This window comes from Mus caroli, chromosome 15 (genome assembly GCF_900094665.2).
Source record: "Mus caroli chromosome 15, CAROLI_EIJ_v1.1, whole genome shotgun sequence".
In the NCBI taxonomy this organism is placed as follows: Eukaryota; Metazoa; Chordata; class Mammalia; order Rodentia; family Muridae; genus Mus; species Mus caroli.
Genome location: NC_034584.1, coordinates 34,549,173 through 34,576,813, shown reverse-complemented (window position 1 = coordinate 34,576,813; position 27,641 = coordinate 34,549,173). Strand labels below are relative to the sequence as shown.

At 44.1% G+C, this 27,641-nt stretch overlaps 1 protein-coding gene across 2 annotated transcripts in view; it reads left to right on the top strand.

Moving 5' to 3' along the window:
• Positions 1–3,140: 3,140 nt before the first annotated feature.
• Positions 3,141–27,641, top strand: part of Dpys (dihydropyrimidinase) — a 71,184-nt gene continuing 46,683 nt past the window's right edge. For both annotated transcript variants that reach the window (XM_021184351.2, XM_021184350.2), the window contains exons 1-4: positions 3,141–3,541; positions 13,802–13,960; positions 16,541–16,720; positions 18,459–18,648. In XM_021184351.2, coding sequence (XP_021040010.1) covers positions 3,278–3,541; positions 13,802–13,960; positions 16,541–16,720; positions 18,459–18,648 — 793 coding nt within the window. In that variant the 5' untranslated portion in view covers positions 3,141–3,277. The remainder of the gene's footprint in view (positions 3,542–13,801; positions 13,961–16,540; positions 16,721–18,458; positions 18,649–27,641) is intronic.

The following is a 27,641-nucleotide window of genomic DNA, read 5'->3' as shown; positions in this document are numbered from 1 at the left end:
CTGTGGAACCCAGGCTGACTTTGAACATTGTGCAGCTAAGGATAACCTGATTCTGCAGCCTTTAAGAGTTCCTGGGCTACAGCCATGTGTAGCCACAAAGTTTTAAATTCTCCCCATGGTAAGCAAGGGACCTACTACTTACTGAGCTGCATTTCTAGCCTAAGTTGCAGACGGCTTTTAAAATAAAACTAGACCTGGCAAACTGGCCCTAGAGTGTGGGGGGTCACATGATGGAAGAGTTGAACGTTCCTGAATGAACCTTGCCTTCAATATTTGCTGCCTTGTGACCAAAAGCATTTGACCTCAAAGCGGTCATGGGTTAAAGGGCAGAATAGTGCTTACCTTGAAGAACTGCCAGGAGGAGAATACACAACTATGCAGGTGCCAAATCTAGCCGAGTCCTGACAAAATGTGCTTGATACACCTTCCCTACTGCTGATGCAACCCTTCCTCAAGGCAACTCTCCAAAGTGGTGCTTTGGGGCTGGGTGCCTCCTGGTATTGTATTAGACCAGTCGCAGCAACTCTACAGAGCCCTGTGACCATTCTGGCTTGCTCTTTATCACTGAGCGGTGATAAAAATGTCCCAGCTCCAGTGCAAGAACTTTAAGAGCAGTCCTGATTTCTCAGTCCAGCTGTGACTGTAACAAAACGCAGGAGACTGGGTCGTTACTAAGTGGCAGGTTCTCACAGTTCTCACCGTGCTAGAGGCTGGGAAATGCAAAGTCGAGTTGTCGGCTATTCTGGTGACCTCTGCTCCCAAGATGGCATCTTGTTGCTCTAACCCCAGTCAGGACAAATGTGTGTGTCCTCCTCACATAGCAGAAGGGATAGAAGGACAAAGGTAAGGCCAGTGTGCTTCTTAATGTCATTGCATGGATTGTGTCAACATGAATTAGAAAGTGACCTTTCTTTTGTACCAAGTGCCTGACCAGGAGCAACTGCAGGAAGGACTTGTTCTGTCTCACAGTCAAGGGGTCACACTGTATCTGCAGTCACCAAGCAAAGAGACAGAGGAAGTAGGACACCACCGAACCTTGAGGTATACCTCAAGTGACTCTCAAGTGAGGCTGTATCTGATCCAGACTCTACCATGAGCTGGATACCAAATGTCCAAGCTGAGGAACCTGTGAATGATATTCCACATCCAAAGCAAGTAACACAAATATTCAGCCATGACTCTTGTCTGACACATGCCTCGCCTCACACAACATTACACACTACTTTTAAACACTTTTACATACAACTCCTTCCCAAGCTGAACTTCTTGACCTAGGAGGAGGAGCCAGGGATACAATGGTCAAGAGTCTAGAAAACAAACCCTATCTAGGCGTCAGCTCACTGCTCCAGACTTCAGGAGAGTTTAATTCTAGAAACACACCAGCAGTCTCTCAAGTCTATCAGGATGTAAAAGATCAAGGAAGGATGGGCTTGCAAACATGTGTCAGCCTAAGTCTCCACATGGGGAGGACGAGGAGGATGGGGAGGATGGGGAGGACAGGGAGGATGAGGAGGATGGGGAGGACAGGGAGGACAGGGAGGACAGGGAGGACAGGGAGGACGGGGAGGACGGGGAGGACGGGGAGGACGGGGAGGACAGGGAGGATGGGGAGGATGGGGAGGACAGGGAGGATGTGGAGGATGGGGAGGACGGGGAGGATGAGGAGGATGGGGAGGACGGGGAGGACAGGGAGNGGATGAGGAGGATGGGGAGGACGGGGAGGACAGGGAGGATGGGGAGGATGGGGAGGATGGGGAGGATGGGGAGGACGGGGCCCTGAAGTGTCCTGCCCAAGCTTCATAGAGTTCATGCCAAAGCCAGAGTTTGACTTCCAATCCCAAGTCCTCATCTGTTTTCCTTCCACCTCTCAGTTCTGCCTGTTCCCCCAAACTCCACAACCATCACCCATCCAGGCAGAAGCTCATTAGCAGGCTGGAGTGTTCTTTCCCACCACAGGGCCCCCCGGGGACCTAGAGTATCTGCAGAAACAATGGCGTTTGGAGGCCAAGCTCCCCAGTGAGCATGCTTGTTCAGGCTTCTGACCCGAAGGTGCTGAGTGGGGACAGTGACTCCACCAGGGGACAGTCTTGCTAGTCTGGTAGCCAGCACTTTTCTTAAAGCTTGCTCTCTTTTCTGCTCTATTTCTGCCTGCGGATCTCAGTGAGCCATTTCCTTCCCCTTTGTAGATACCCGGCAAGCCCCTCTTCTGATAGAACTTTGAGTTAATTAAATGTGGGAAGTTTGTTCTGTGTTGTGTCATGATATAAAGTGCCCAAGATAAAGAAACCTTTGCAGTCGCTCATCCGGGCAGTTTCAGAGAGCGCCCCAGTGGCAGCGGGGACATCCAATCTCACGCTCCTGGTGGTGTTGACTTGCACAGCTTGTAGGAGTTTCATTGTGTATATAGTTACCCCTTTCACAGTTGCACAAAGGTCCCTTGACAATAATTATATAACCTTCCTGAGGTTTTGGTGTTTTTCTTCCTGGCCTGACAGCCAAACCTATGGGTCTTTAGATTATCGGTGCGTTCTAATTTTTAATCGTTTTGAGGTGTGGATAGTCTCTCGCATCAGGAAATTCGACACAAGCATCTCTCACGTGATGCTACATCACATCAAATTGAGAATGAAGATTAGCCATCATGCCGCCCTTGATTACCCCTCAAGCCTTCTCTCCGGCAGCTCCCTGTCTGCCAGCTTCCCTTGTAAGAGCCTGTCTCCCTGCTCAGCACATCTTCTCCTTTGCTTATCCATCTGGAGACCAGAATCCCACACATGCCAGCACGACCTGCCAATCACAGAGACTGCAGTGGTTTGTGAAGGGGAAGCCAGGTCAAGTGTGTTTGTTTTGATGTGTTATTGTTGCTGGTGCTGTGCAGGTTCCTTCTGTCTTTTGGTGTAGACATTGTTCACCAAGGAACCAAGTGAGTTTCTTTCTTTCACTTAAGTATCTTTGCCTCTAGGGAGGCAAGCCCCTGGCTGCAGCTTTAAAATTCCAAGACCCCTCCCCTCTGTGGACTCATAAACTCAGCGGACACACCGACTTATTGTAACTGGATGCTAGGGGTTGTGCTTAAGGGTTTGTCCAGGTCTGCGGCAGGACAGCCCTGCCCTGAGGTGGAGCTACATCTTTGTCCTGCTTTTAAATAAACCCTTGTACCTCACCTGCCACCAGGGATCTGCCCTCCTTCAGCCCAGCGGGAGAGGGAGTTCGGGCACAGTTCGTGGAGAGCTTAAAGGAAAGCCAACTTTGCTCGCAGTCCCCAGCACCCTGGACCATGGCACCACAGGGACGACTTCTCATCCGCGGTGGTCGCGTTGTCAATGATGACTTCTCACAGGTGGCCGACGTGCTAGTGGAGGACGGCGTGGTGCGGGCGCTGGGACGGGACCTGCTGCCTCCTGGGGACGCGTCTCCGGGGCTGCGGATCCTAGATGCAGCGGGCAAGCTCGTCCTGCCCGGGGGCATCGACACGCACACGCACATGCAGTTCCCGTTCATGGGCTCACAGTCAGTCGACGACTTCTACCAGGGCACCAAGGTACCCAAACCACAGACCTATAATCTGGGGTCTCTAGCGGCTCCACCTCGTCCGCTCCTGCGCAGTAGTAGGGACTGAGGTGGAATGAGACACTTGAGCTAGCTGTGGGCACAAAAGGACGCCCATCTCGGGTGAAGATTCTGTATGCCTTGCTCTGTGGCCCCTCTACTCTTCCTTTTGGGTTGTTTGGCACTCTGGAGGCCATCTCTTCCCTTTGCCTTCTTTTCTCTAGGCACCACCTCCTGGTGTCTGTAATTCTCTTTTGTCATGATAATCCGTGGGGGGTTGCAAAGCCGCTATACTGTCTACACAATTGGCTTGTTTGTTTTTCAAAATTGGCCTTTGCAGCCTTTTCTCCCAGTTCTCCAGCCAACAAGCGAAAACTCCATTCACCTAGAGGATACTGCTGTGACTAGTGAGGCCTGGGTGAGTGGAAGCCACACAGAGATAGTCCACACTGGACGGAGCCCAGCCCTGTAGAAGTAAGATAGCCTGTCCAGGAGTTCCCTCCAGCCTTCACTCACACCAAGGTGACCTCTCCAAGCCCTTTTGCTACCTGCTTGCTCCAGGCAACAGTACCTGCCCGCTTTTAGTGATGTGCAGGAAGCAGCCAGATCTGGACTGCAGAAGACGATCTCCTGGTCTTTGTCTAAGCGAAGACCAATGAAAGTTTTGGCCAAGGTTTCCTTGGAGCGTCTGAACCCACCATGGGATTGTCAAGGCAGCTTTATAGGAAACTGAAAAAGTATCCCCCAAGCCTAGGCTGAAGATGTCAAATCCACAACATTTTTTAGTCTTGCCTCTAAGCCGCTTTGAGAGAAGAGGCTTCTTGCAAAGCGGAGGAGATACACTGATTTCAAGGCCAAGGTTCTTCATGGGATTCCTCTCAGGACTGTGTCTAAATGCATCCAGCCGCAGAGGCCTGATAAAGACCAACAGGCTCTCAGAGCAGTCCACACGTTGTTTATTTCACTTATTTACCTGGTTTCAAACCCTCCACCCTCCTCACACCCGCCCTGCCAACTGCCCCAGTCCTCCACGACCATACAGAACAGTTAACAGAAAGGAGAAAGGCAGGCAGATTTGACCCAGAGAGAAGGGTCCAGGACACGCTGCCTCGTGCAGCATTTGGAATGCTTCTTCCTAGTTACTCATTACCAATGTCTATCCTTGTGCTAATAAACATCATCGTCTGCAGGACAAACTCTTATCCCTTTCAAAACTAAAGTACTGTGCTATGAATCTATCTCTTTTTTACAAAATGTTAGGAACACATTTTTGTATTTGGGATAAATCTGTCAGTGATTGGAACAATTCACAATTGTAGAAAGAAGAAAAGTCTCGCCAAGCACCTTCTCCACACACACACACCAGTCGTTTGGTCTGTTCCCTCACGCTTCTTAATTTTGAATACTGTACATTCTTGACATCAGTTGGGGCATACGTGTGTAGGACTGGAAATGTAAGCTTGCATATGAAGCTGTGTGACCAGCTGTTATCATTTTCAGTGTGAGCCATTTTTGTCACTGCGGACCTATCCTTGGCAATAGATTGCTGGTGTCAGGGTATGACTTTGAGAAACTCCACCTGCAGACTGGAGAGCAGCGGTCCTGTCTACCACTTGCCGGGCATCCACCAGGGGCATGGCGTCCCTTTCTTAGGAGTAGCCATGGGCGTCCTGAGGTACAGGCAGCTGGTTCTTTCTCTTCTTAGACATTCTGAAACTTTTATAGCAAGGAGAGATTTATAGTTCTTCCCTGAGAAGGTATCTCCCTGAAACATGTAACAGAGTACTACCAGCCACCAGCGGTCTCTTTGGGTATTTCTATTTTTTAAAGATTGTCAGAATGTAAAACAAAACATGCTCTTAATGAGCAGAGTGTGCTGAACAGGAAATGGTATGAGCAGAGAGAGTAAGGTCGAAGGCTTTGAAAACACACACAGTGTCTGCTAAATACTAAAGAGTATTCACAATGGGGCTGAATTGCTGATGTTGATCTAAAAAATGGACCCCAAGATAACAGTTCAGAAAGGTCCAGAAAGGAGACTCCCTAAGAGAAGGGGTGAGGAAGACCCAGATGCACCCAAACACTTGCTCACCAGCCTGAGTCTTCTTTCATAGTCTTCACAACAGTTCTCCAGGCAGACTTGATGAATGAGCCCTTGGTTTGTGAAATTAAGGCTAAAGAGACCCTGTGTAGAGAATGAATATATTGCATATTTCAATGCCTAGAGAAACACCATTTTAATGCTGTTCACTGACAATTATCCCACAGAGAACATGCTGTATACCAATTGGGCTAAATCATGCATCGCCCCTTACAATAGTGGGTGTCTTCATCTATATTTTTAACAACTGAAAAAGGAATTAGAACAACTTACCTGCCTGAGGGGGCACACCTAGGAAATGTCCAAGTTAACAGCTTTCAAAATTCAGCACAGCTTGACTCTCTGGAGCTCACATCTATCAGGCTCGAGAGCTTTTGGGAAAACATCCAGCATTCTGGTCTATGGGAGTGGCCAGTGATGGATGAGAGAGCTGTGTAACTTATGTGGTAATGTAAGACGGAATTCTCAGGAACAAAGCACTGGGCATCCTCAGGAAATACAGTTGCTCTGCAATCCACCTCCCCAAGGCCGTGGAGGTTAAAGTTATCAAACTGAATGCCTGTCACAGCTATTGCATCCATAGGGCACTTACAGCCACAGGACACAGGAAGGGGTGCCTTGGGCTCAGAAAGTCACAATGTAAATATGATATATTATGCTTTCAGGAGATGGGCCCAAAAGGTTAGAGCAAAGCTACTTGTTCTCTGCAGCCACAAGGATGATCAATAACATCTGACACATAGAAGGAAATTGTTAGTAGTGTTCTTTTTACTGATCACAGTGATGGGGCCCAGTTTGAAGAATGAAATATAGATCAACCAAAGGTTATGTATTTTGTAACTCTAATTCATGTCAGGCATTGGTTTAAAGCCTATAATGGATTTACTTAATTACAGGTAAAAGCTTTCTGTCTGATGTAAGTAATGGAAACTGCTCTGCTTTGAAGAACCCTTCTCTCAGTTTGTCCTACACTGGATGTAAAGTGATCTTCCAAGAGTTCAGTAGCCACAGAGAAAAAACATGTGATTTTTTAGAAAAAGAAAAAGAAAAAAGAAAACAGTAGATATTGTAAATTAAATAAACCCATAGAATTACATCTTAACTATACATTCTATGATAAAAGCATGAATTATAAGAGTTCTGCATATTTTAAAATATGTGTTTTATAGTGAGACAAAGGCCCAGGTTGGGTAGGTGGACATGAATTTAAAAGATGACAGGCTAAGCAGCTCACAGAGGGCCCAGCTTACTAAGAATCTGGGGAAACAGCCTAGCATGCTTTTATTCTTTTCCTACCTTTTTGTTTTCTTCTGTCTTTCCCTTTTTCTTTTCTTTCTTTCATCTTCTTTTTTTAAAGGACAGAAAGTTCTCACAATTATAGAGAAAGGAAATTAAGCTTTGCTTTGGACCGTCTTGGTGAAATGCCATGCGGGCGATTACTTCCAAGGTACATGACTAAGCATTTTTGCAGTTGTATTTATAGAGCTTTCTCACCTTGTAGAAGAAACCTTGAAATCCCCTTTTCTATTGCTGTCAGACTAGACTTAGCTAAAGAGCTGGGTGCCTGACCCAGTGACCTCTGACCCAGTGACCTCTGCACATCACTTCCTGCCTGGGGTTTGTCAGCATTCATTGAATAAATAACTCATTGGATATAATTAATTAATTAATTCAATTAATAAAACATGTCAATTGTGTTAGATCTTTTATAGGCATTCAATATGTATTAGCATAGTAAATTGCATTTTATATTTTTGGTTGTGAGCCTAGCCTTTAACGGCTGAGCCATCTCTCCAGCCCGTAAATTGCATTTTAAAATAAAAATATGCAATAGAATAAAGAAAAATAATATTTAGATAACCTACAGTCTTAAGATTTTCTACCTATCCATTTATAGTTTTGTATAGACATACAATCATGGGTTTCTTACTACAAAGTTAGCCATGTTCCTTAAATGCTTGCCTGTGTCATTAAATGTCACAGATATATACAACTGTGTGCCCTATCATTCCTATTCAGAATGTCTTAATCTTTTTTTAACTTCTATGTCTCTTGAGTAGCCAAGTGTATGTCTACCAATCTTCAGACATCACAACTGGATGTTCGGGAAACACCTCAAAATCAGGGCACTGCAAAACAGCTAGCCAGACAGATCAACCATTGTTCACATGCTTGCTAATATCCCGGGACATCATTCCCAGAATTCCACGCCAGGATAAACAAATGTTAGCCATTTTTTTAAGGAGTTTGATACATTTAGACTGCTTGCCCTTTGTGCTCTTTTATAACCCACATTTCACAACATCCTGGACATTGGTGCATGTTGGCTTTAAACAAAAAGCTGTGTCAATTTAATAGAAAAAAATCTTATTTTAAAAATCACCTCATTTTTAAAATTACTAGCCAGGCTAAGCCTTCATACTGTGTTGGTTGTTCTAGCACTGAGCTTGAGTCTTTGCATGCTTTTAAAAAAAATGTCTAGTTAATGCTCATAAAGCTGCAGTTAGACTACTCAGAAGGAGAATAACATCTTAAAGATGAATTTGGAGCTCTGATGTTAAATAGGGCAGTGGCTTCTTGGGGGTGTTGTGTGTTAGGACCCCTCTAAGTCCAGGACTTGCCTTCCTTTTGCTGTTCAGACTCAAACACTCCGTATTATTAATTCCATCATTTCTCCCTCATTTGTCTGACTGAAGTATGCCCAATGTTCAACAAAGCTGGTCGAATCAAGGGCACAGGGCATACAGAAATGAAGCAATATCAATAAATCTGAAGGATAGGGTCAAGATTCCCTGGAGGACTCTATTGTGTGACCAAAGTGAAGAATCAATCACTAGTCAGAGAAGGGGTCAAGGGAGGGAAGAAAATGACTGGCATCTCTCTCTCTCTGAGAGGAGAAAGGCTGAACCCCAAAGAAAGGACAACACTGTTAGAGAGGCATGAAGAGGTTGGCAAGAGATGACAACAGAAAGCTGAGGAATCAGGTATGAGGTGAGGTCCACCAGGACCTCTGGAGCTGTATAACAGCTGCTCTTTCATCTTAAAATCAGAGCATAAACAAAGGAAGACTAGAAGGCTCATGTCTCGGGCAGGGGTATGGCCTGTGGCCCCCCTTCCTCTCAGTTGAGTGTCTGTTGTCTTGAACACTCCCTGGGGAAAGAGTTCTACTCCCCGCTCCCATAGCCTGTGTGTTGCTCTTCTCTTTCCTCTTTCCTTTCCCCTCTTGCTTCTTCTATTTTCCCGGATCATTTATCCAATTAACCTAAGAAAAAAGTGACATAGAGCACAAAAGGTGACAATGCAGAAGTTGGAGGGTCTCCTGGGATCGATCAGAGGTGGCCTCAAGGAGTTTTGTATAGGGACTGGGTATGAGAATTTTGGGAAGGAAAGAAAATAGAAGGTCTGAAGTGGGACACTTCAGAATCTAGTGCAAAACTGGATAGATAGTGTCCTCAATGTTTCAAACCATGGCTTTGGAAGGCAAGCATGCACAGGACACCTTCCAAACCCCAAATATTATATGTATGGGAATGGGACTTAGGTTGAGTTTGTAAAGTCTGTTTTCAACATATCTTCGTGACTACCAGAAAGCAACCAGTTCAGCCCAGAGCTTTTCTCCCCAAGGCCCAACCGTACTATGAGGTTGTTTTTGTTGTTGTTGTTGTTGTTGTTTTCTTTATTTGAATTCTGTGATAAATTTTAGTGAACCAAGTTAGACTTTGCAGGATGAGCAAGCATGTGCTGTGTTATTTACGATCCTAATTATTGACAGTTTCCATAGGTACATCTGTAGCTGTGCAGCAGCTTTGGTTGAACTGGATACATGAAAGGGAGGCTGGAAATGAAAAAGGATGGGTGGGAAAAGGATGAAACCAAGATAAAGGTTTCTGATAAAGGCTCAAAGTTTAATTTTCAGCTCTGCGTTTATATAGGGAAAACCCACAGACCTGTCCTTTGTTTCAGCTGGATTGAGTTGCAAAGCAAGCTCAGCTCCTCAAGGTCAACTCCTCAAAGCTCCTGTAGAAAGTGGCAAGTGTGGCAGGTGGGGCACCTACTCTGGCCAGGTTGTAAAACCTTCAGGGGTTTGTTTAGCCTACTCAAGGCTGGGGGAAAGGTCATTTACATCCTACTTTTAATTTGAATCCAAACTTCCTAAGATCTCTAATTTGCCTCTCTCTGTCTCTGTCTCTGTCTCTGTCTCTGTCTCTCTCTCTCTCTCTGAATTCTTAGTAGCCTTTTCTACATCAGGCAGTTTAGTAAGATTTCCCCACAAGTAGCATTTTCTATAGTACTATGAGGGTAGACATGGTTCTTCTGTCTGTTGTCCCAGCATTGTATTACAACTACTTACTTGCGTTTTAGGCACTCCCTCTGGACCAGTGGTTCTCAACTTGTGGGTTGAGACCCCTTTGGCAACCTTCTAGCTCCAAAAATATTTATATTACATTTCATGGCAGTAACAAAGTTAGTTATTTTGTGGTTGGGGGTCCCCATGACATGAGGAAATGTATTAAAGTGTTGCGTCATTAGGAAGGTTGAGAACCATTGCTCTAGAGCACCCACACCCCAAGGGAAATAGAAAGAATTCATAATTATGTGTGGTCCTTCCAGGCTTGCGTGTTCCATGTAATGGCTATGTGTGGTGAATTTATAAGATTTTTATCAGGAAATAAGTCACATGCAATGAAACTTGGCCATGTCACTGTGCAGTTTCATAGTTTCTGGACTGTTGACAGAATCATGGAGACATCACTACAGTGTTAGACATTTTGTTCAGCCTTGTCCCTCCTCCTGCCAAATTGTATCCGAGGTACCATTCTGCCATCTCCTTTAGCCCTAGTTAATCTCCATTCTACTTTCTGTCACCTCGGATTTCCCTCTCTGGAACATTTTCCATAAGTTGTGCAATGTGTGCCCTTTCATGACTGGCTCCTCTCAGTTGGGCACCACGTTTTTTAAGGTTTATCTGTGCTTGGCAGGAGTGAAGGTTCCATTCCTTCTGTAGGTTGAATGCTGCCCCATTGCTGCCTACCCATCAGCTAGCGGAAAGTTTCTACTTCTTGAGCACAGTAGCAAGTGCCGACTAGAATCTTGGCGCACAAGTCTTACAGTAAACATATTGGCGCTGACCTTGAGTACATACCAGAGAGTAGACCCCTGGGTCGTGCTTCATCTTCTAACATTCTGAGAAACTCCAGACTGATTTCCAAGGCGTCTGCGTCATTCTTCCTGCTTACCAGGAGAGGTGGCTCTTTCTCTGTCACCTAGCATATACATCCTGACAATAATTTTTAATCGATTTATGATGAACAGGTTCTGACATACTTCTTGTCATTCTTTCCAGATAATACAGGATAACAATTATTTATAAAACATTTGCATATGTGAGCAATCTAGGGGTAAACACAGGAGACTGTGCCTCCAGTCTGTGCAATGACTAGGCCGTCCTATATAAAGGACTTGAACACAGGTTTCTCTTTTTTTTTATCTGCCAGAAGATATGGCATCAATTTCTCATGTTCTGAGGGACCATTGTATCTAAGTTCTCTATATCCTACATGTTGTGGAATGTTCTAAATCTGTAGACCTATAAAACTTTTTTCTAACACTTTAATTACCAGTTTTTTACTAGAAAAAGAAATACACCCCACTCCTGAGGGACTCCTTCTATTGAAAAGGAACTTGAAAACAGAAGAAGGTGACAAGATTAATCGCTATTCCAATAAAAAATATACAATCCCCAAATTCTTTTTTCCACCTCTTGACATTGCACTGCTAGGAGTTTCTTAGGAAATGCAAATAGTATTTTCTGCATGAATAAGGACAATGTTATTTAAAGGTGGTAACAGAGTGTTGAATCTTATGTAAAAAAGTAAGGCAGTTAAAAGTGGAGAGAATTGGAGAGATACCAAGTGACTTAAGGAAGAATAAAAATATATTCTAAAGTGAGAGAGGGACAGAGGAGAAGGACAGGGAGAGAGACAGAGCCTACATTCAAGAGGGACAGGGGACAGGGGAGACAGAGGGACAGGGGAGAACAGAGCCTACATTCCAGGCCATGAGAGCAGCAGCTGCACCCAGGGCACAGCATGGGGTAGGAGTGAGACTAGAAAGATGCTGTCCCTCCTGATTACCTCGAAGCTACATCTCAGGAAGTGAGATATGACCAGGAAGTGAGATATGATGGGTGTAAAAGTGGAATGATCCCTAATTATATGCAAATGGCACCAAGGCTCATGATGGGTTAGAGAGCAGTTTTCAGGAGGCAGCATAGCCTGCTCCAGAGAGACGCCACCTTGCTCACTGAGGGTCCAGATGCAGGTACTGTCCTCACTTCTCAGATGAGGAATCAAAGAATACAGGGGATAAGAAACTGTTCAGGAGACCTAGCTAGGTGCCGAATCTGAACGGTGTGCTCCAGAGCCATTCCCGCTCTCACTCCCGGGCCACTTCTCGTCCAGGATTCTGTTTGCTTTCTTCACCTACATTGTTTGAGTACAGCAATTAAAAATGCATTAACCACCTTGTGATTTTCGTTTAAATTAAATCAATTTAAATAATGAGCCAAAGGCATTTGTTTTTGTAATAGTTTTTAAATTACTTGTAATGTGGTGTAATATGCCACTAGGTCTATCGAGGGTTGAGGCAGGATGCAGGGACTCAGAGACCAAGTTTATGAAGATGAAACTTCATCCCAGAGGCAACAAGAAGCATTAACTTTCTAAAATTTTCAGTTGGCACAGAGTAACCAGGGATTTACAGAGTGCAGCGTTTTACCTGTGTAAACACTGTGTAGTGATCAAAACTGGGCAATTAGCAAATCCATTGCCTTGGACATTTAGCATCTCTTTGCTGTGAGGACATTGCAAATCTTCTCTTCTAGTTCATGAGGCACACACAGCACAACTGCTAATGATAGCATTGTGCTATTGAAACCAGAATGCATTCCCTTCGCAGGAGAACTGTGCCTTTGATCCTCCTCCTTCCTTAACCTGTTGATCCAAGTGGCTCAGCAGTGGGTTGGAAATGCCCTCTGCACCGAGGGTCTGTGGCTTGATCTTAGGGCAGAACTGAAGTGAAAATACCCAACCAGGAGTCAACTAGAGATGAAAAGGTTCTGAGCTAAAACCAAGCAGTGGGAATAGGCGGTAACCACGGATGTAAATCACAGATAGACATCACCAGCATCCCAGGGTGAGGAGGCATTGGTTAGTGCTGGAAGTTCCAGGATTCTCTGGGTGGAGCACAGGGCTGCTGACGATGTAATCCCTAAAATGAATCCCAAGGAAGTGGGATTTTACAATCGCATGTATAGTTTGGGACTTTTCGTTTGTTTGTTTTCAAAATGGTTTGTATCTTTTCTCCTTTTCCCATCTGAGGGTTTCTCGGGCAAAGGTCTCACTCTGTAGACGAGGCTGGACACCCACTCACAGCAAACTTTCTGCTTCAGCCGCCCAAGTGTTAGGACTGCAGGCATGAGCCAGCACAACCTCTGGAGTCAGGGTTCTCTGGAGTCACAGAACGTATGGAATGTCCCTATATAGTAAGGGAATTTATTGGAATGACTTACAGTCTGCAGTCCAACTAACCCAACAGTGGGCAACTGTGAATGGGAAGTCCAAGAATCTAGTAGTTGCTCAGTCCCATGAGGCTGAGTGTTTCACCTGATCTTCTGTGTAAGCTGGAATCCTGAAGTAGGCTCCAACAGATGTGCTAGCAAGTAAGTGCAAGCAGATGATGAAGAAGAAAGTCTTCCTTCCTCCATTGTCCTTACGTAGGCCTCCAGCAGAAGGTATGGCCTCAAGATCTGGGTCCCAGGTGTGCCCTCCATTTCTGGATTGTAGTTCATTCCATATATAGTCAGTGTAACAACTGACAACTGGAAACAGCCAACACATCCACCCACTTCAGTTTTTCTTTACAGTCATGCTTTCTTTTTCAGAAGCAGCTCCAGGTATTTTAAGACTCCGAACTTTAGTTTTAGGGGAGTCTATTCATGCCTCTCAGGCCTTTTAAAAAGTAGCATCTTTGACATTCCCTGGACACATCAGCTGGGCCGAGGGGCTAACAGATGTGCAGCTTTCACGGCGTGCATGACCTCTGACCTAACCTGGGAGGATGACAATTGACCAAACCCTCCTGTGATTGCAGGCTGCTTTGGCAGGAGGCACCACCATGATCATTGATTTTGCCATTCCTCAGAAAGGCAGCTCCCTCATCGAGGCCTTTGAGACTTGGCGCAACTGGGCAGACCCGAAAGTCTGCTGTGACTATAGCCTGCATGTGGCAGTGACATGGTGGAGTGACAAGGTAAGGCAACTGGCTCCCAGTGTGTTCCATTTAGTCCCTTTGTCCTTGATCTGTAGGAGAGCAAGAAACTGGCCTTGTCAAACAGGAAACAACCTCCCGTGATGTTGGTGGTGTTGCTGTCTCAGGGTGACTGGGGGCTGGGAGGACAAATCTTCATTGAGCATTCTTCTGAGTTAAAAACACTAAACTGTAAAACCACCAGAGCAAGCACACAATGGGTTTCCATTATGCTTGTTCACATTAGCATTGTCCTGTATTTAATTCAGGAGTTGTCAACGTTTCCTCCAATTTCCATAGGACCCATTCCTCTTATTCTCAACGTCAGCATGTCTAGAATCTTTTAAACCATATTAGAAAATTTTAATTTATCAGAAAAACATCAAAGAAGTTCTACACTTAGAATTCCTTCCCATCTGAAGCCTCCGTTCCCACTCCTGACAGAGGAGACCAGCTAGGCTCTGTTCCAAGGCCTCTCCCAGCTGTGTCCAGCTGTTATGTGGGATCTCCCAACACTACACAGCTACTTCCCCCTGAAAATCTTTTATGGGAGACCTCAGAACGCTTCCTTAGGCCTGATAGTTATTCAGGTCATGAAGAAGTGGAAAGATTCAGACAGAGAAGATGATGATTTTGAGAGCCATTCAAATATGCTGATTTTTCTCTTGAACTTCTGTGCGTGTGCCTTGGGAGCAGTTCTCCTTGGGTTTTAAGTCCTAACTCATCTCTTCATATTGCGCTTCCATCAGAAACGTTAGGGGTGGGGAAGGGTGGCCCACGGTGATACGATTCAAGAAGTTTATGCACCAGCATCCCTTCCAAAACTTGTTCCAGGCATTAAGTGGATATAAAACAAATGATCAGTCTGTAACAAGCACCCAGCAGACATCATTTCAAAGGTTATAGTCCATTGCCCAAATTGACTTTTCTCCTACAATGATATTTAAATGATGAGTTTGGTCTGCTTTAGACCTGTAAAGGCCAACCCTTTCTTTCTTCCATCCTCTCCTTTCTTTCTTCCTTTCCTTCCTCTTTCCTTCTTCTCCCTTCCTTCCCTCCCTCCTTCCTTCTTTCCTTCCCCACCCTTCCCCTCCCTCTCTTATTTTACAGAGACAGCAGAGACAACATTGTTAGCTTTTACCAGTCCTTTTCACACTTTAACAAGTAAATAGACCCCCCAAATATAGATTCTATTGTGTTACTATAACCAAGAGCTCAATAAAGACTCCAATAACAGAAAACTTATTGTCAGTCCTGAAGGTTAGAAGGCCAGGGAATCTACTTGGTTGGTTTGTCCTAAGGGCTATCCCATGGTTTTCTATAAGCTATCTGTGGTAATCTTCTGTGACCCTTGCCTTGAAGAAGGATCATTCTAACTCCTGTGCTCATCTCCTCATACATGCCTGCATCTCGGGTTCCTCTTTTTGAAGGCCACCAATCATCAGGGGTTAGAATGTACACCAATGACATCATTAAAACCAATCACATCTGTAGTAAGCCAGCTTCTAAATAAGGGCTTAAGACTTTACCTCAAGTCAATTTGTTAGAACTTTTCCCCCTTTTACGAAGATCTTTTTTGTAGTCTTCTTCTCCCTCGTTTTTTGAAAATAGATTTCCCCCTCACATAATATATTCTGATTACAGTTTCCCCACTCTCTGCTTCTCCAAGTTCCTCCATACCTCCCCTTCTGTCCAGATCCACTCCTCTTCTGTCTTTCATTTGAAAAGAACAGGATGCTAAGAGATAATAATAAAATATAATAACCTAAAACAAAAACGATCACAATTAAGTTGGACAAGACAAACCAACATTAGGAAAAGAGCCCAAGAGAAGGCACCAGAAACAAAGCCCCACCGGTTTGCACACTGGAAGGAATCCCATGGAAACAGTAAACCCGCAGCCTGGGGCAGCTCTGTGCAGGCCCTGCCTGTGCTGCTTCCTTCAATCTCTATGAGTTCCTATGAGCTCTGTTCATGGTGATTTAGAGAGGGACTTGCTATGTAGTCCCCTTGAACTTGCCCTCCTACCTATACCTTTGAGAGGTGAGATTTCAGAGTGTGTTGACAGGCCTGGCTTTGTGCTTTTTTCATTGTATATTTCTTTGAGACACGATCTCTCTGCATAGTCCTGAAACTTATTATATAGACAAGGCTAGCCTGGAACTCACAGAAATCTGTCTGCATCTGCCTCCCAAGTACTGGGATTAAAGCAGCTTTGTGCTTTTTTAATGGCTGTTACTGCTGCTGCTGTGTGGCTTCATCTTCTTTTCTAGAACGATCTCCTCAAATTGGAAGGTAGATGCAGAGAATTCTGTGTTCAAGAATAGAAATTAAGTTCTTTAGGGAAAGCTAGTAACTTTTCCATGTTTGTCTTCTCTTAACACACATGTTAAATCCATTTAAGAATTTAACAGCAACAGGTAAAACGGGATATGACATGGGGCTTAACTGCTTGTTTCTGAGGTAAATTGCTACCCCTATGTTACATATATCTTTTCTGAATATAATCTTTGAGGAATGACGAAATTATCATTTAAATTAACGAGAAACATATTGGTGTACCTGTCGCCCCCCCCCCCCCAGGTAAAAGAAGAAATGAAAACCCTTGCCCGAGATAAAGGCGTTAACTCTTTCAAGATGTTTATGGCCTACAAAGGTCTGTACATGGTGCAAGACGAGCAACTGTATGCGGCCTTCTCTCAGTGCAAGGAGATAGGAGCAATTGCTCAGGTGCACGCTGAGAATGGAGATTTGATTGCAGAGGTGAGCATTTCCAATCCAACCCTCCCATAGGCAGGAAAAAAGTCTGTAACTTAACGCAGAGACATCCAGCTCTATGGAGGTGGACTCAGCTCATGGAAGGGCAGGAACTAAGTCACTCATTGTCTGTGCCCATAAGTCACAGGCTGGCTTGTTTGCCACTGCCTTTGATTTTATTCTACACAGTGGGATGAAGAGTTCTCCTTTGCCAACCAGCTACATACGTTCATTTTTTTTTAAATGTGCTGTTATAAAAATGTGAGGGTTTTTTTTAGATTTATTTATTTATCATTTATGTGTACATGTGTGCCTGCATGAGTGCGTGTGTGCCCGCACCAGTAAGCCAGGTGCATGCAGTACTTGCAGAGCCCAGAAGAAGTTAGTTGGATCCCCCGGAACTGGAGTTACAGGCAGTAATGAGCTGCCAAGTGGACGCTGGGAACTGAACCCAGGTCCTCTGGAAGAGCAGCCAGCGCTCTTAACTCCCAAGCAGTCTCTCCAGACTGTAAGGCAGCTCCTGTATGTCCCTCAGCACTGGTTTGTTTCCTGGGTTTTCTGAGACTCGGGCTGCTGGTATGGAATGCTAATGTGCGGACATGGGTGTGAGCTGAGGGCCTGAGCGGTGAGTAAGACAGTATTTTAAAGCCTCACACTTTTCAGAGACAGGGAATCAAAATGTGCTCTGGAGGAATGTAGAAGATATTTATTTCTCATGTTAGCTCCATTACTAGTGCCCAAAGGGTATGCCATCTGCAAGATTTAAAGAGCTGTCTCTAACCCTTTATATTAGCTGATTCACCACTCCCCTTTCAGGCTTAGCTCCCATTAAAGTAAGATTGCAGCTCAGTAGCCAGGAGGCCCTGGGAAGAAAGAGAAGGGGATGTAAGCTCTAAACTCAAACAGGCCAGAGTTTAAGTGTGACTTCCTCACTGTGTGAGACCGGTGGGTCCTGTCAGTCCTCCAAATCTTGACTTGCAGTTCTTTTGTGAAAGAAAGAAGCAAAAATTTGAAGAAATAATGGATCTAACTAATGTAATGAGTTGAGGAACAGTGGCGACTGATTCGGTAGAAAAATACAACTCCTTAAACAATATATTAAGCGAGTGACTTCAGCAAGGCTCTCGAGTTGTTCTATTTTGCTTCACTGAACTAATATACTAAAGTCTCAAACACGAACAGTGCTGGACAGGGCTCCGGACTGAGCGTGAGTACAACAACCATCCTCATCTTTTTCGGGGCTGGGATAGACAGACAGACACGCAGACGGTAGAGACCAGAGGACAAACTCAAACGTCATTCTTCAGGATCCAGTCTACTGTATTTTAGAGACAGAGTCTGTCTCTCACTGGCTGGGAATTCACCAGTCAGGCCAACCTGGCTGGCCAGTGGTCCCATGGAGCTGCTTGTCTCTACTGACTCAGCATCACAAGGGCATCTCCCATCTTGTTTGGCTTTTCCACACGGGTTCTGTAGACTGAACTCGGGCTGCCATGGTTGAACAGCAAGCACTTTACCAACTGAGCACTCCCCCGGCCTCTCCCTCCAACCCAAAGAAGCTATTGATAAAATGATGCATAGGGGCACTATGAATCTACGCTATCAGCGTATTTCACTCTGCCCCGCCCCCATACCTATAGTGAGCACATCTAAAAGCCTATCAGAACCTTTAATTTCCAATAAAGTCCTATTTGCCATTAGCAATCTTTCCTGCTCTCCCTTTCACATTCTCGCTGCCTTTTAGGGAGCAAAGAAGATGCTGGCACTGGGGATAACAGGCCCTGAGGGGCACGAGCTGTGCCGTCCAGAAGCAGTGGAGGCAGAGGCCACCCTGAGAGCCATCACCATAGCCAGCGCTGTGAACTGCCCTTTATACGTCGTGCATGTGATGAGCAAATCTGCAGCGAAGGTGGTAGCCGATGCGAGGAGAGCAGGTGACCCTCAGGGGACCCCGGTGGTTGTCTCAGGTTAACAACCGGGCAGAGCTCCCATGTTTCCTTTGCCACTTTAGTGTGCAAGGAGGAGGAGGGCTGCCTCCCTCATCCTTACACAGGTCTACTTCGTTCTTCTCTTCTATCATCTTCAGGGCCTATTCTCTTCCTTCCGGTTACTTCTTCCTTCTACGTAGGGCCTCAAACTATTTCAAGCTCATAATCCATCTCTTAACATCATAAGCAGCAAGTTTTTAGTTAAAAACATGGTAGTAAATTTTAATTTTAAAGCTAATTTTGCAGCGACTCCCACCTTCCCTGATCATCAAGCTTCCCTTGCTAGGACCTGATGAGGCCGGGGCAGAGTTCATGCTCAAAAACTTACGTTTGAACAGAATCGACTTGTCTGACAGCACCTTGGATCTCGGGTCAACTGGAGCAGTAGCTCCCAGAGCATTTTAATGATTGCTGTTTCAAAGGTTATTTTTTAACTTCAAATTGACTGTTCCCGAAGCTCTGTAGTTCAGTCTAAATGTAGTCATGCAAAAGGAAATGTGCTCCTGAGCAAAGGGAAAAGACATTAGATTGTGAGTTCTGGGCAAAGAAGCCACATATGTGCATCTCCCTGGAGCCCCCATCTCACTGGTAGAGACCCAGGTAATCCTGCAGCAGGGGAGGTGGTCCTTTTAACACCACTTCTGAGAACGACAGCCAATGGTCAATGTACCTCATTAAAAAAACCACAAAATGGATTTAGTATGCTTCTAATTGACACCAAAATAAATTTTGTCAAAACTGTGCGTTGCAAGGTTTAGTAAAGATTTTGTGAGCTGTGCTCACTTTTGAAATGTTAGCCACTATATCATGAGTTAGGAATAAGGTTAATTTAAAATGAGCTCATAAGGTCTTACTAGCAACTATTATAAACTCCCACATTCCCTGTGTGGGCTTGCCTGCGTGAAGCAGCTCCCTCCTCTCACCTAAACAGAAGTAGCTGAAAATCTCAAGCTGCAGTTCTAGCTTTCTCCCGCCAGATGGTGATGTTGCCAGCTCTATGGAACCGGCAAGGTTTCCCTTTTATGGGCACACCAGGTACACAATGTTAGAATCTGTAAAATCTGCAGAAATGCCCATTGTCACCCACCATCACGCTACAATTTCGAAAGTTAAGGCTGGAAGCTTCTTCTTGATAGCATTTATTCTATATGTGGACAACATTCGATCAAAGCCGGCTTACACAAACCGAAGGATCACAGACAACTGTTAATCTTAAGTAATCTTAAGTACAGGCAGTTTGATTTTGATTTTAAGTTAGTTTTAGGCACAATTTTCCTTCTTGAATGTGGGAAATGTTTACAATTTTACATTAATCCCAGTTTCAAAATTATATGCCCTCAAGAAATGTTCAAAGAAGTTTATCCCTTCTGAGTCCTTGTCATACCACATAAAAAAATATCTTTATTTTCTGTTACTTCATAAAACAAAACAAAGCAAAGCAAAACAAAACAAAGCAAAACAAAACAAAACAAAACAAAGCAAAGCAAAGCAAAGCAAAGCAAAGCAAAGCAAAGCAAAGCAAAGCAAAGCAAAGCAAAACAAAACAAAACACCACCTTGCTAGTATTTTGCCCCTTTCTGGTTTTTCTGTTGAAATAGATCCTTGAGGTAAGCTCTCAGAAGGTAGGTTTTATCATTCTCACTTGTAGGTCTAGAATGTTCTGCTATGTTTATTCAAACAACCCTCCAATGGTGGGCACTTGGTCTGTGGCAGCCCTCGGCTCTTACAAATGAACACCAGAGCCTCACCTTCTGCAGAGACTATTTGGTATTTGTAGAAGCTGTGTGGCTTTTCTATTGCCTTTGTAAGAAATTGCTACAAGTTTAGTGACTTAACATGATCTTGCTATCTGGTTGTTCTAGACAACAGAGTATCCAGGTGTCTGGAGTGCCCTGCCCCTTCTTTAACTTTCCCAGAGCCTGCACCTGCCCACTTTCCTCAGCTCATGCCCACCTTCACCTCCACTTCCTGAATCTTCAAAGGCAACAATGCTGGGCTGCGTGCTGGTGTCAGCTTATTCTGAATGGCCTCGTGCATCTCCCACTTTAAGGATCCTTGTATAACATCGAGCCAATTCCATTAATGTATAAGACTTTCCCATCTCAAGGCTTTTAACCACATCTGCAAGGTCCCCTTTGCTACATTGTGTAACGTATGAACAAACTATCGATTGACATGTAGACATCATTATGGTTCCATTCTGTGCCTAACATAAAAGGGTATCTTCTAGATGAAGAATTGCTGGTTCAAAGATTAAATAGACATGCAGCTGTTTGGATACTGCTAGATTCATTTCCAAAGGAGCTGTAAGCATGAGATAATTTAAATGCCACTTAAGCATGCTGACGAAGTTGGATTTACAGTAACAACACTTGTAAAAATACCCAAGTGGCCAATTGTCAAAGAGACATCAGAACTCCAGAATGATCCAGCATGAGATAGCCCACTCTGTGAATGTAACATCTCTTGGGTGGAGAGGTCATGTGATCAAAGAGGAACCAAAAGGAAGAGAAGATAGATTAACAGACCCAAACTGTTCCCATGGTGACTACATCAGTAAACCTGGTATGGTGATGGCTAAGAGCCCATGGACCACATGTACTGTCTGAAGGACTGAGGTACCCACTCCGCCTGTATCTTCTAACACCATTTCCTCTCACATCATTTCTGAACACAAAAGTGCAATAAAAGCCTGCTATTTGTAACCTTATTTAAGTAAGAAACACTTTATTCTTATGGAAGTATAATATGGAAATCTATAAATACTTTTCTCACCCACTTCTTTCTCCCTGGGCCCTGATACAAACAGTGAACCCCTAGAACACAGCTAGTGCTGATGTTGCTAGGAGCAGCACAGAGAACCCCGATTCCCCTCCCAGACCCACTGAATCTAAGGTACTTAACTGAAACTTAGGTGGTTCATATGATTATTAAAATCAGAATCCAGCCACAAAGTTGTCGTCAAAGTATTGATTGTCTGTCTATTGTGACTTAGGGATATGATGCTGTTAAATTTGATTTTATACCTCAGTTGACAACTCTATACCCAGATGAGGTGGACTGAAGTCGTAACAGCTAACACTATCCATGCTTCAGAGTAGGACTATGAGATCATTTATCCCTTCAGGTTTTATTCCTCATTTTATTTTAATATATTGTTGCCCTGAATTATCATCAGAATACTTCAAGTTCAACTTTAAAACTGTTTTGTGATGGATGACATCAAGGCCTGGGGACAATTGGCGGGCAAAGCTCAACATGACTTCAATGGCAAGTGCTAGGTCTACTGGTCCAGCCCAAGGCCACCAACCTAAAGCCTAACCATCTCAATGACTAGTTCTACTGAAGCGTGCCCTCTGGAGGTGGGGGTGTGTGGATGCCATCTTTCCTAATTCATTGATTTGACATTTAAAAAATTAGCTGGTTAAGGAAGGTTGTAATTATGTTTGAAAGTTATATTGAGGGATCTGGAGAGATGGCCTTAGGGGTTAAGAGCACTGCAACCACATGGTGGCTCACAACCATCTGTAATGGGATCCAATGCCCTCTTCTGGTGTGTCTGAAGACAGCTACAGTGTACTCATAGACATAAAATAAATAAATCTTTTTTAAAAAAGAAAGGTTTTTTTTTTTAAGCCACTATCATTATCTTAGCATCTTGGCGTTATTGAAAGGATGGAAATGGCAAGACTGGATTTGCTAAAGCCTTCACTGGAGAGTTGGCTAGCTCTCATTTCTGTCTGTCAGTCCTTCTTTGGGCTTCGTGGCTTTGGCCACATTTACTTTCACTTCTACGAAGCTTTCTTCACAATTCTAGACTGTAAGAGTAGGTAGTAGTGACTTACAATTTGGAACAGTATCAATTATTTCCCAACCATGAAAAATGAGTAACTTAGCTCGTGTGAATGCTACCTGCCACCAGAGTTTTGTTAATAATTGTCACTTCAAATAACAATTTTTTGTGCCTGGCTAGTGCTTTTAGTGACACTCCAGGAATGTCTCTGCCAGCCCCTTCTCCTCTCTGAGGCTGCAGAAGGAACTTGGGGGCTGTCATTACAATTGCATTATGATTATCTTTGTTACCAACACAGCACAATTGTTTTCTTTTTCTCTCTGACTGATTTTACCATCTGGAATATTCTCATTTTTTTCTTCATCATAGAGATACAGAAATTTCATGAAGCCCACATTGGGTCATAAGATTGAAATAACCTCCCTTCATGTTTAATCTGAAGGCTGATCTTAGGTTCTGAACTTTTCTTCTGTCGTTTCTTCCATATTTATTTTCTTTGTTTACATTCCCAGTATTAACTCCTCCAGCATCTTCATCTCCTTCCAGTTTTTCTTCTCTTTTCACCTTTTAAAAAAAACTCAAGTTTTTGTTCTGTCTTGTTTGTCAGAGGATAACTTTGTGGGCTCTCTTCTTACACATTTGTGTGAGTCTTTGGGGATCAAACTTAGACCACCATCTTGTTCTGCAAGTGCCTTTACCTGCAGAGTCTGCCCATGATTATGTGTTCTGTAAACATCTGGTGGCTCTTGGCTGTCACTGCACCCATGTGCAGTTCAAGTGCACAGTGTGAGGAGCAGACATGCATTTCTTCTCTGAGTAGATCTGTCTCCTGAATGAGCTCTGTGAATAGGAAACGCCTTTGGTGAGCTACAGTATACAGGTATAAGGTCTTTACTCAGTGGTCTGAACATATTATGAAGGCTGACTGCCCCCCTCTGACAGATCCTCATCCCATTCCTCTTCCCCCTGTCTCCAAGAGGATGCTTACCCCCACCCCTCAGTCCTCTCCACTCCTTGGGGCCTCAAGTCTCTCAAGGGTCAGGTGCATCTTCTCTCACTGAGGCCAGACCAGGCCAGTCCTCTGCTGTATATGTGTCAGGAGCCTCATACCAGCTAGTGTATGCTTCTTGGTTGGTTAGCCTTGATTTCAAGATCCTCCTGCTTCAGCCTCTAGAGTTCTTGGATTACAGGTACAAGCGATGGTCTAGTCTCTAGCCAAACAGTGCATGTGCTGATATGAGCCATTGACATCCCTGATTATTCTCGTCTCACTAGCTTTCACCATGCACGTACCTTTCTAGCCACTTTGCTGCACACGGGGTTCTCAATGGCCCTTTAGAAAGCACGCTGTGCTCATCTCCCCAGTCTGCCACCAGAGCTTGGATGCCATGGATTCTGTTGTTTTGTTTAGAGTAGAGGTGTAGTCTCTCAGGAGCTTAATCTGCCTGTTATTGTTTCTCCTCTGTGATTGAAAAGTCAACTATAGCCCGCCTGTGGTGGTGGTTTGGTTAGGAATGTCCCCACAGACTCCCATGACTAAATGCTTTGTCATAGGGAGTGGCACAGCTAGGAGAAGTGGCTTTCCTAGAGTAGGTGTGACCTTGCTGGAGGAAGTATGTCCCTGTGGGGGCAGGATTTGAGGTCTCAGAAGCTCAAGTTAGTTCTCTTCCTGTTTCCTGTTGGTCCGTTTGTTGAGCACCCAGCTCCTTCTCTAGCACCATGGCTGTCTATGTGCCACTCTGTTTTCTGTCATGACAATAATGGACTAAATCTGTGAACTGTAAGCCAGCCCCAATTAAATCTTTTCCTTTATAAAAGCTGCCTTGATTATGGTGTCTCTTCACAACCATAGAACTCTAACTGAGATAGAAGTCTACCCTTAACCTGTCTTTAACATATCTTATTAAAATTCAACCTAATTTTATACCCAAGCTCCCATCTTTACGGGGCAAGTACACATCTTGTTTGAACATATTGATTAAACATTTATTTTTGCTTTTCATAAAAACCAAGTTAAAGGATGCAAATGTGTTGTCCCTACTCTGGGTTGGATTTGTAAATTAGAGGGAGGCCCCAATAGTTCCTCAGACACACATTATGAGCTGGGCCTTGGGGTTGGTTTGCTGTTTATTTGTTTGCTTGTAGTTTTTTGAACTGGTCTTGGTTTTCCTATAGCACAAAGATCCATATCTATCCAAGCTTTCTGTTGCAGGACATAAAGTTCTCACACAGAGGTTGGGGTAGTTCCCACTTTTCAACTCCGTTCTCCACATATTCTTGTTTTTAGAAGACCAAAGAGAGATTCATAAAAGGCCACATCCTCTCATGCTCTTTATTGATGAACAGCAGCAAGCCAAGTCTTGTTTCTTCTATACTTCAGTGCACTGACTCTCAGTGGCCAGGGTAGGGGAGGCTGATGTGTGGTTGACTTCAGGAGAATTTGAATGTCACCTTGTCTCTTTTCTTTCTTGGTCTTATGCATCTGATTACCTCATTGCCTTTTACATTTAGAAAAAGATATACTTCAAAGCAGTTGAAAACTGGCCATTTAAGAACATTTCAAAATCTGGAATTGTGTGGCTCTGAGGGAAACAGCATTGATAGAAGGTGTAGATTTCTTAAGGTTCCTGACACACAAAGTACGTCAGCCATAGTGCAAGCAGTAAGGTCCTGTTTTTCCAGAGTACTGGAGATGAGAAACCTGAGAGGGCAGTGTTAATAGCACCAGTGTTTTTGGAGCTGTGGAGGAAGCTAAATCCCAGGCCATATTCCAGGCCATCTCCCAGGGAATGTCCCAGGGTGATGTTCCAGGCTATATCCCAGGGAATGTCCCAGGGTGATGTTCCCGGCAATGTCCCCGGCCATGTCCCAGGTATCCCAGGGTGATGTCCCAGACCATGTCCCAAACCTCTCTTCTTGGTTCATCAGGAGGCTTTTCTCCTTGGCTTTCAATGTGTTCCTTTTGTTGGTGTCTATATTCCAGCTCCCTCTTCTTTTCGATGCCAGTCATACTAGATTAGGCTCCACCCCAAAGGCCTCACTATCTAAGTAAAGATCTTATTTAATATCTTTGAAGCCTTCAAGAGCTGAATTCTGATGTGTGGTGGCTTGAATGGGAATGGTCCCCAGAGGCTCATATATTTCAATACTCAGGCCCCAGTTGGTAGAACTCTTTGGGAAGGATCAGAAAGTGTGGTCTTGTTGGAGAAGGCATGCACTAGAGGTAGGTTCTGAAGTTTCAAATGATCATTGCTGTGCCCAATGGACTCTCTCCTTCCTGCCTGTGGTTCAAGATGTGAGCTGTTCCTGTTGTCATGCCTTTCCTCCTCCATCATGGACTCTAATCCTTTCCCACTGTAAGCCCAAATAAATGCTTTCTTCTAAGAGTTTCCTCAGTCATGGTGTTTTAATCACAGAGATAGAAAAGTGACTTATTCCATGGTCAATTTATAAACATGAAGAGACCCCAGGCTTCCAGGGCACGCTATGTACTTTTGTATCCATCATGGTTGTTGGTTTTATTTATTTTTTGTTTGTTTGTATTATGGGGATGGTTCATTTGTTTTTTAACCATACTAGAATCATATTGCAATCCAATTTCCTAGATAAGAAAACTAAGACAAAGAACATTGATTCATCATATGCAAAGCACAGATATACAACATCAGGATTTGAACTCAAGCCTGCATTTACTACCATCCTGTCTCTGTTTAATTTTCTTCTCAAATGGTGTCTTCTTTTGAAAAAATAATATTTTGAATCAGTGTAGCTCAGCAGAGCTTCACCCTGTTATTTACTAGGAAAGTTATTTTGAAAAGCATAGCTATCTTCAAGCTGTAGTTCAAGTGTCTTCCCTGACACCTGCAGTTCATTCTCCTCCCCTTACAACTTTCACTCATAGCTCTCAGGATGCAAGGCTCCACACAAGAGCGCCCACTCTGTCACTTCCCACTAATAAGGCTGTCTGGTGATCGAGAGAGTCCTACGCATTCAAAATGCCTCATAACTCAGAGATCTTTAGGATCTTTCAGAGATATAAATGCCATTAAGTGGGAGATTGCAACAGGATGATAGAGTCTTTGCATTTGGTCCCATGTCCAAGGATAGAGAAAGACAATGGAGAGTAAATGTGGATAGAGAGGGAACAACCTAACAAAAGGTGCTAGGGAAGAAACAGGCGATAAAGACACAAGAGTTATTAGAACCACGAGGATGCAAACACAATTAGAAGAGGACCAGATGGAAGCCAGACACAAATGCTGTTCACAGCCACCTGCAGTGCAGAGCAAAGGAAACCAGGAAGGGAAAGTGGGTTATCACTTGGTCACACCAAAGATAGCTTGTGCTTGACTGAAAATGTTTAGGAATGTATGCTCTTCCCCAGAGAATGAAAGTGTTGCTTTTCTTGTAACAGTGTGTGTATGGTCCTATATCAGAGGAGGACGGCTTTAAGTCTGGTTACGTCACTGCCCATGTGTGGCAGATCAGTTCCTTTCATTGAGCATCAATTTCTTCTTTGTCAAAGCATCGTGAGGTGTTGCTGTGACATCAAGTGAAGAGATACGAAAGTTCTACAGTCCATACCTGTGGTCTTGATCGCACTTGCCGTATTTTTAGATGTGCAATTAGGTTGAAGTTTTGTGGTTTCATACTTCAGCTTATGGACTCCTGGACTCTATTTTCCTTCTTTACACTTTTTGCATAAGGTTTGCTCTTTTAAAAGTTGTGGAAGGGAGCAATGAGCCATTAGGAATTTTTATTTTTAATTAATTAATTAATTTATTTATTTATTTATCTTTGGCTTTTCGAGACAGGTTTTCTCTGTATAGCCCTGGCTGTCCTGGAACTCACTTTGTAGACCAGGCTGGCCTTGAACTCAGAAATCCGCCTGCCTCTGCCTCCTGAGTGCTGGGATTAAAGGCATGCACCACCATGCCCGGCTTATTTTTAATTTTTATATTCACAAATATGTAATGAGAATAAAGTTGAAAATACACTCCTTAATGAAGAGCTTGTGCATGCTAAAAAGGTAGCTTGTCACATTTGAAAGGGGCTAAGGCCTTCTAAGGAAATTACCTGTCATCCAAGTTTGAAGCAGCCCTGGCAGACTCTGGTAGATGTTGACATTTAATTTTTCCTGAGAGCT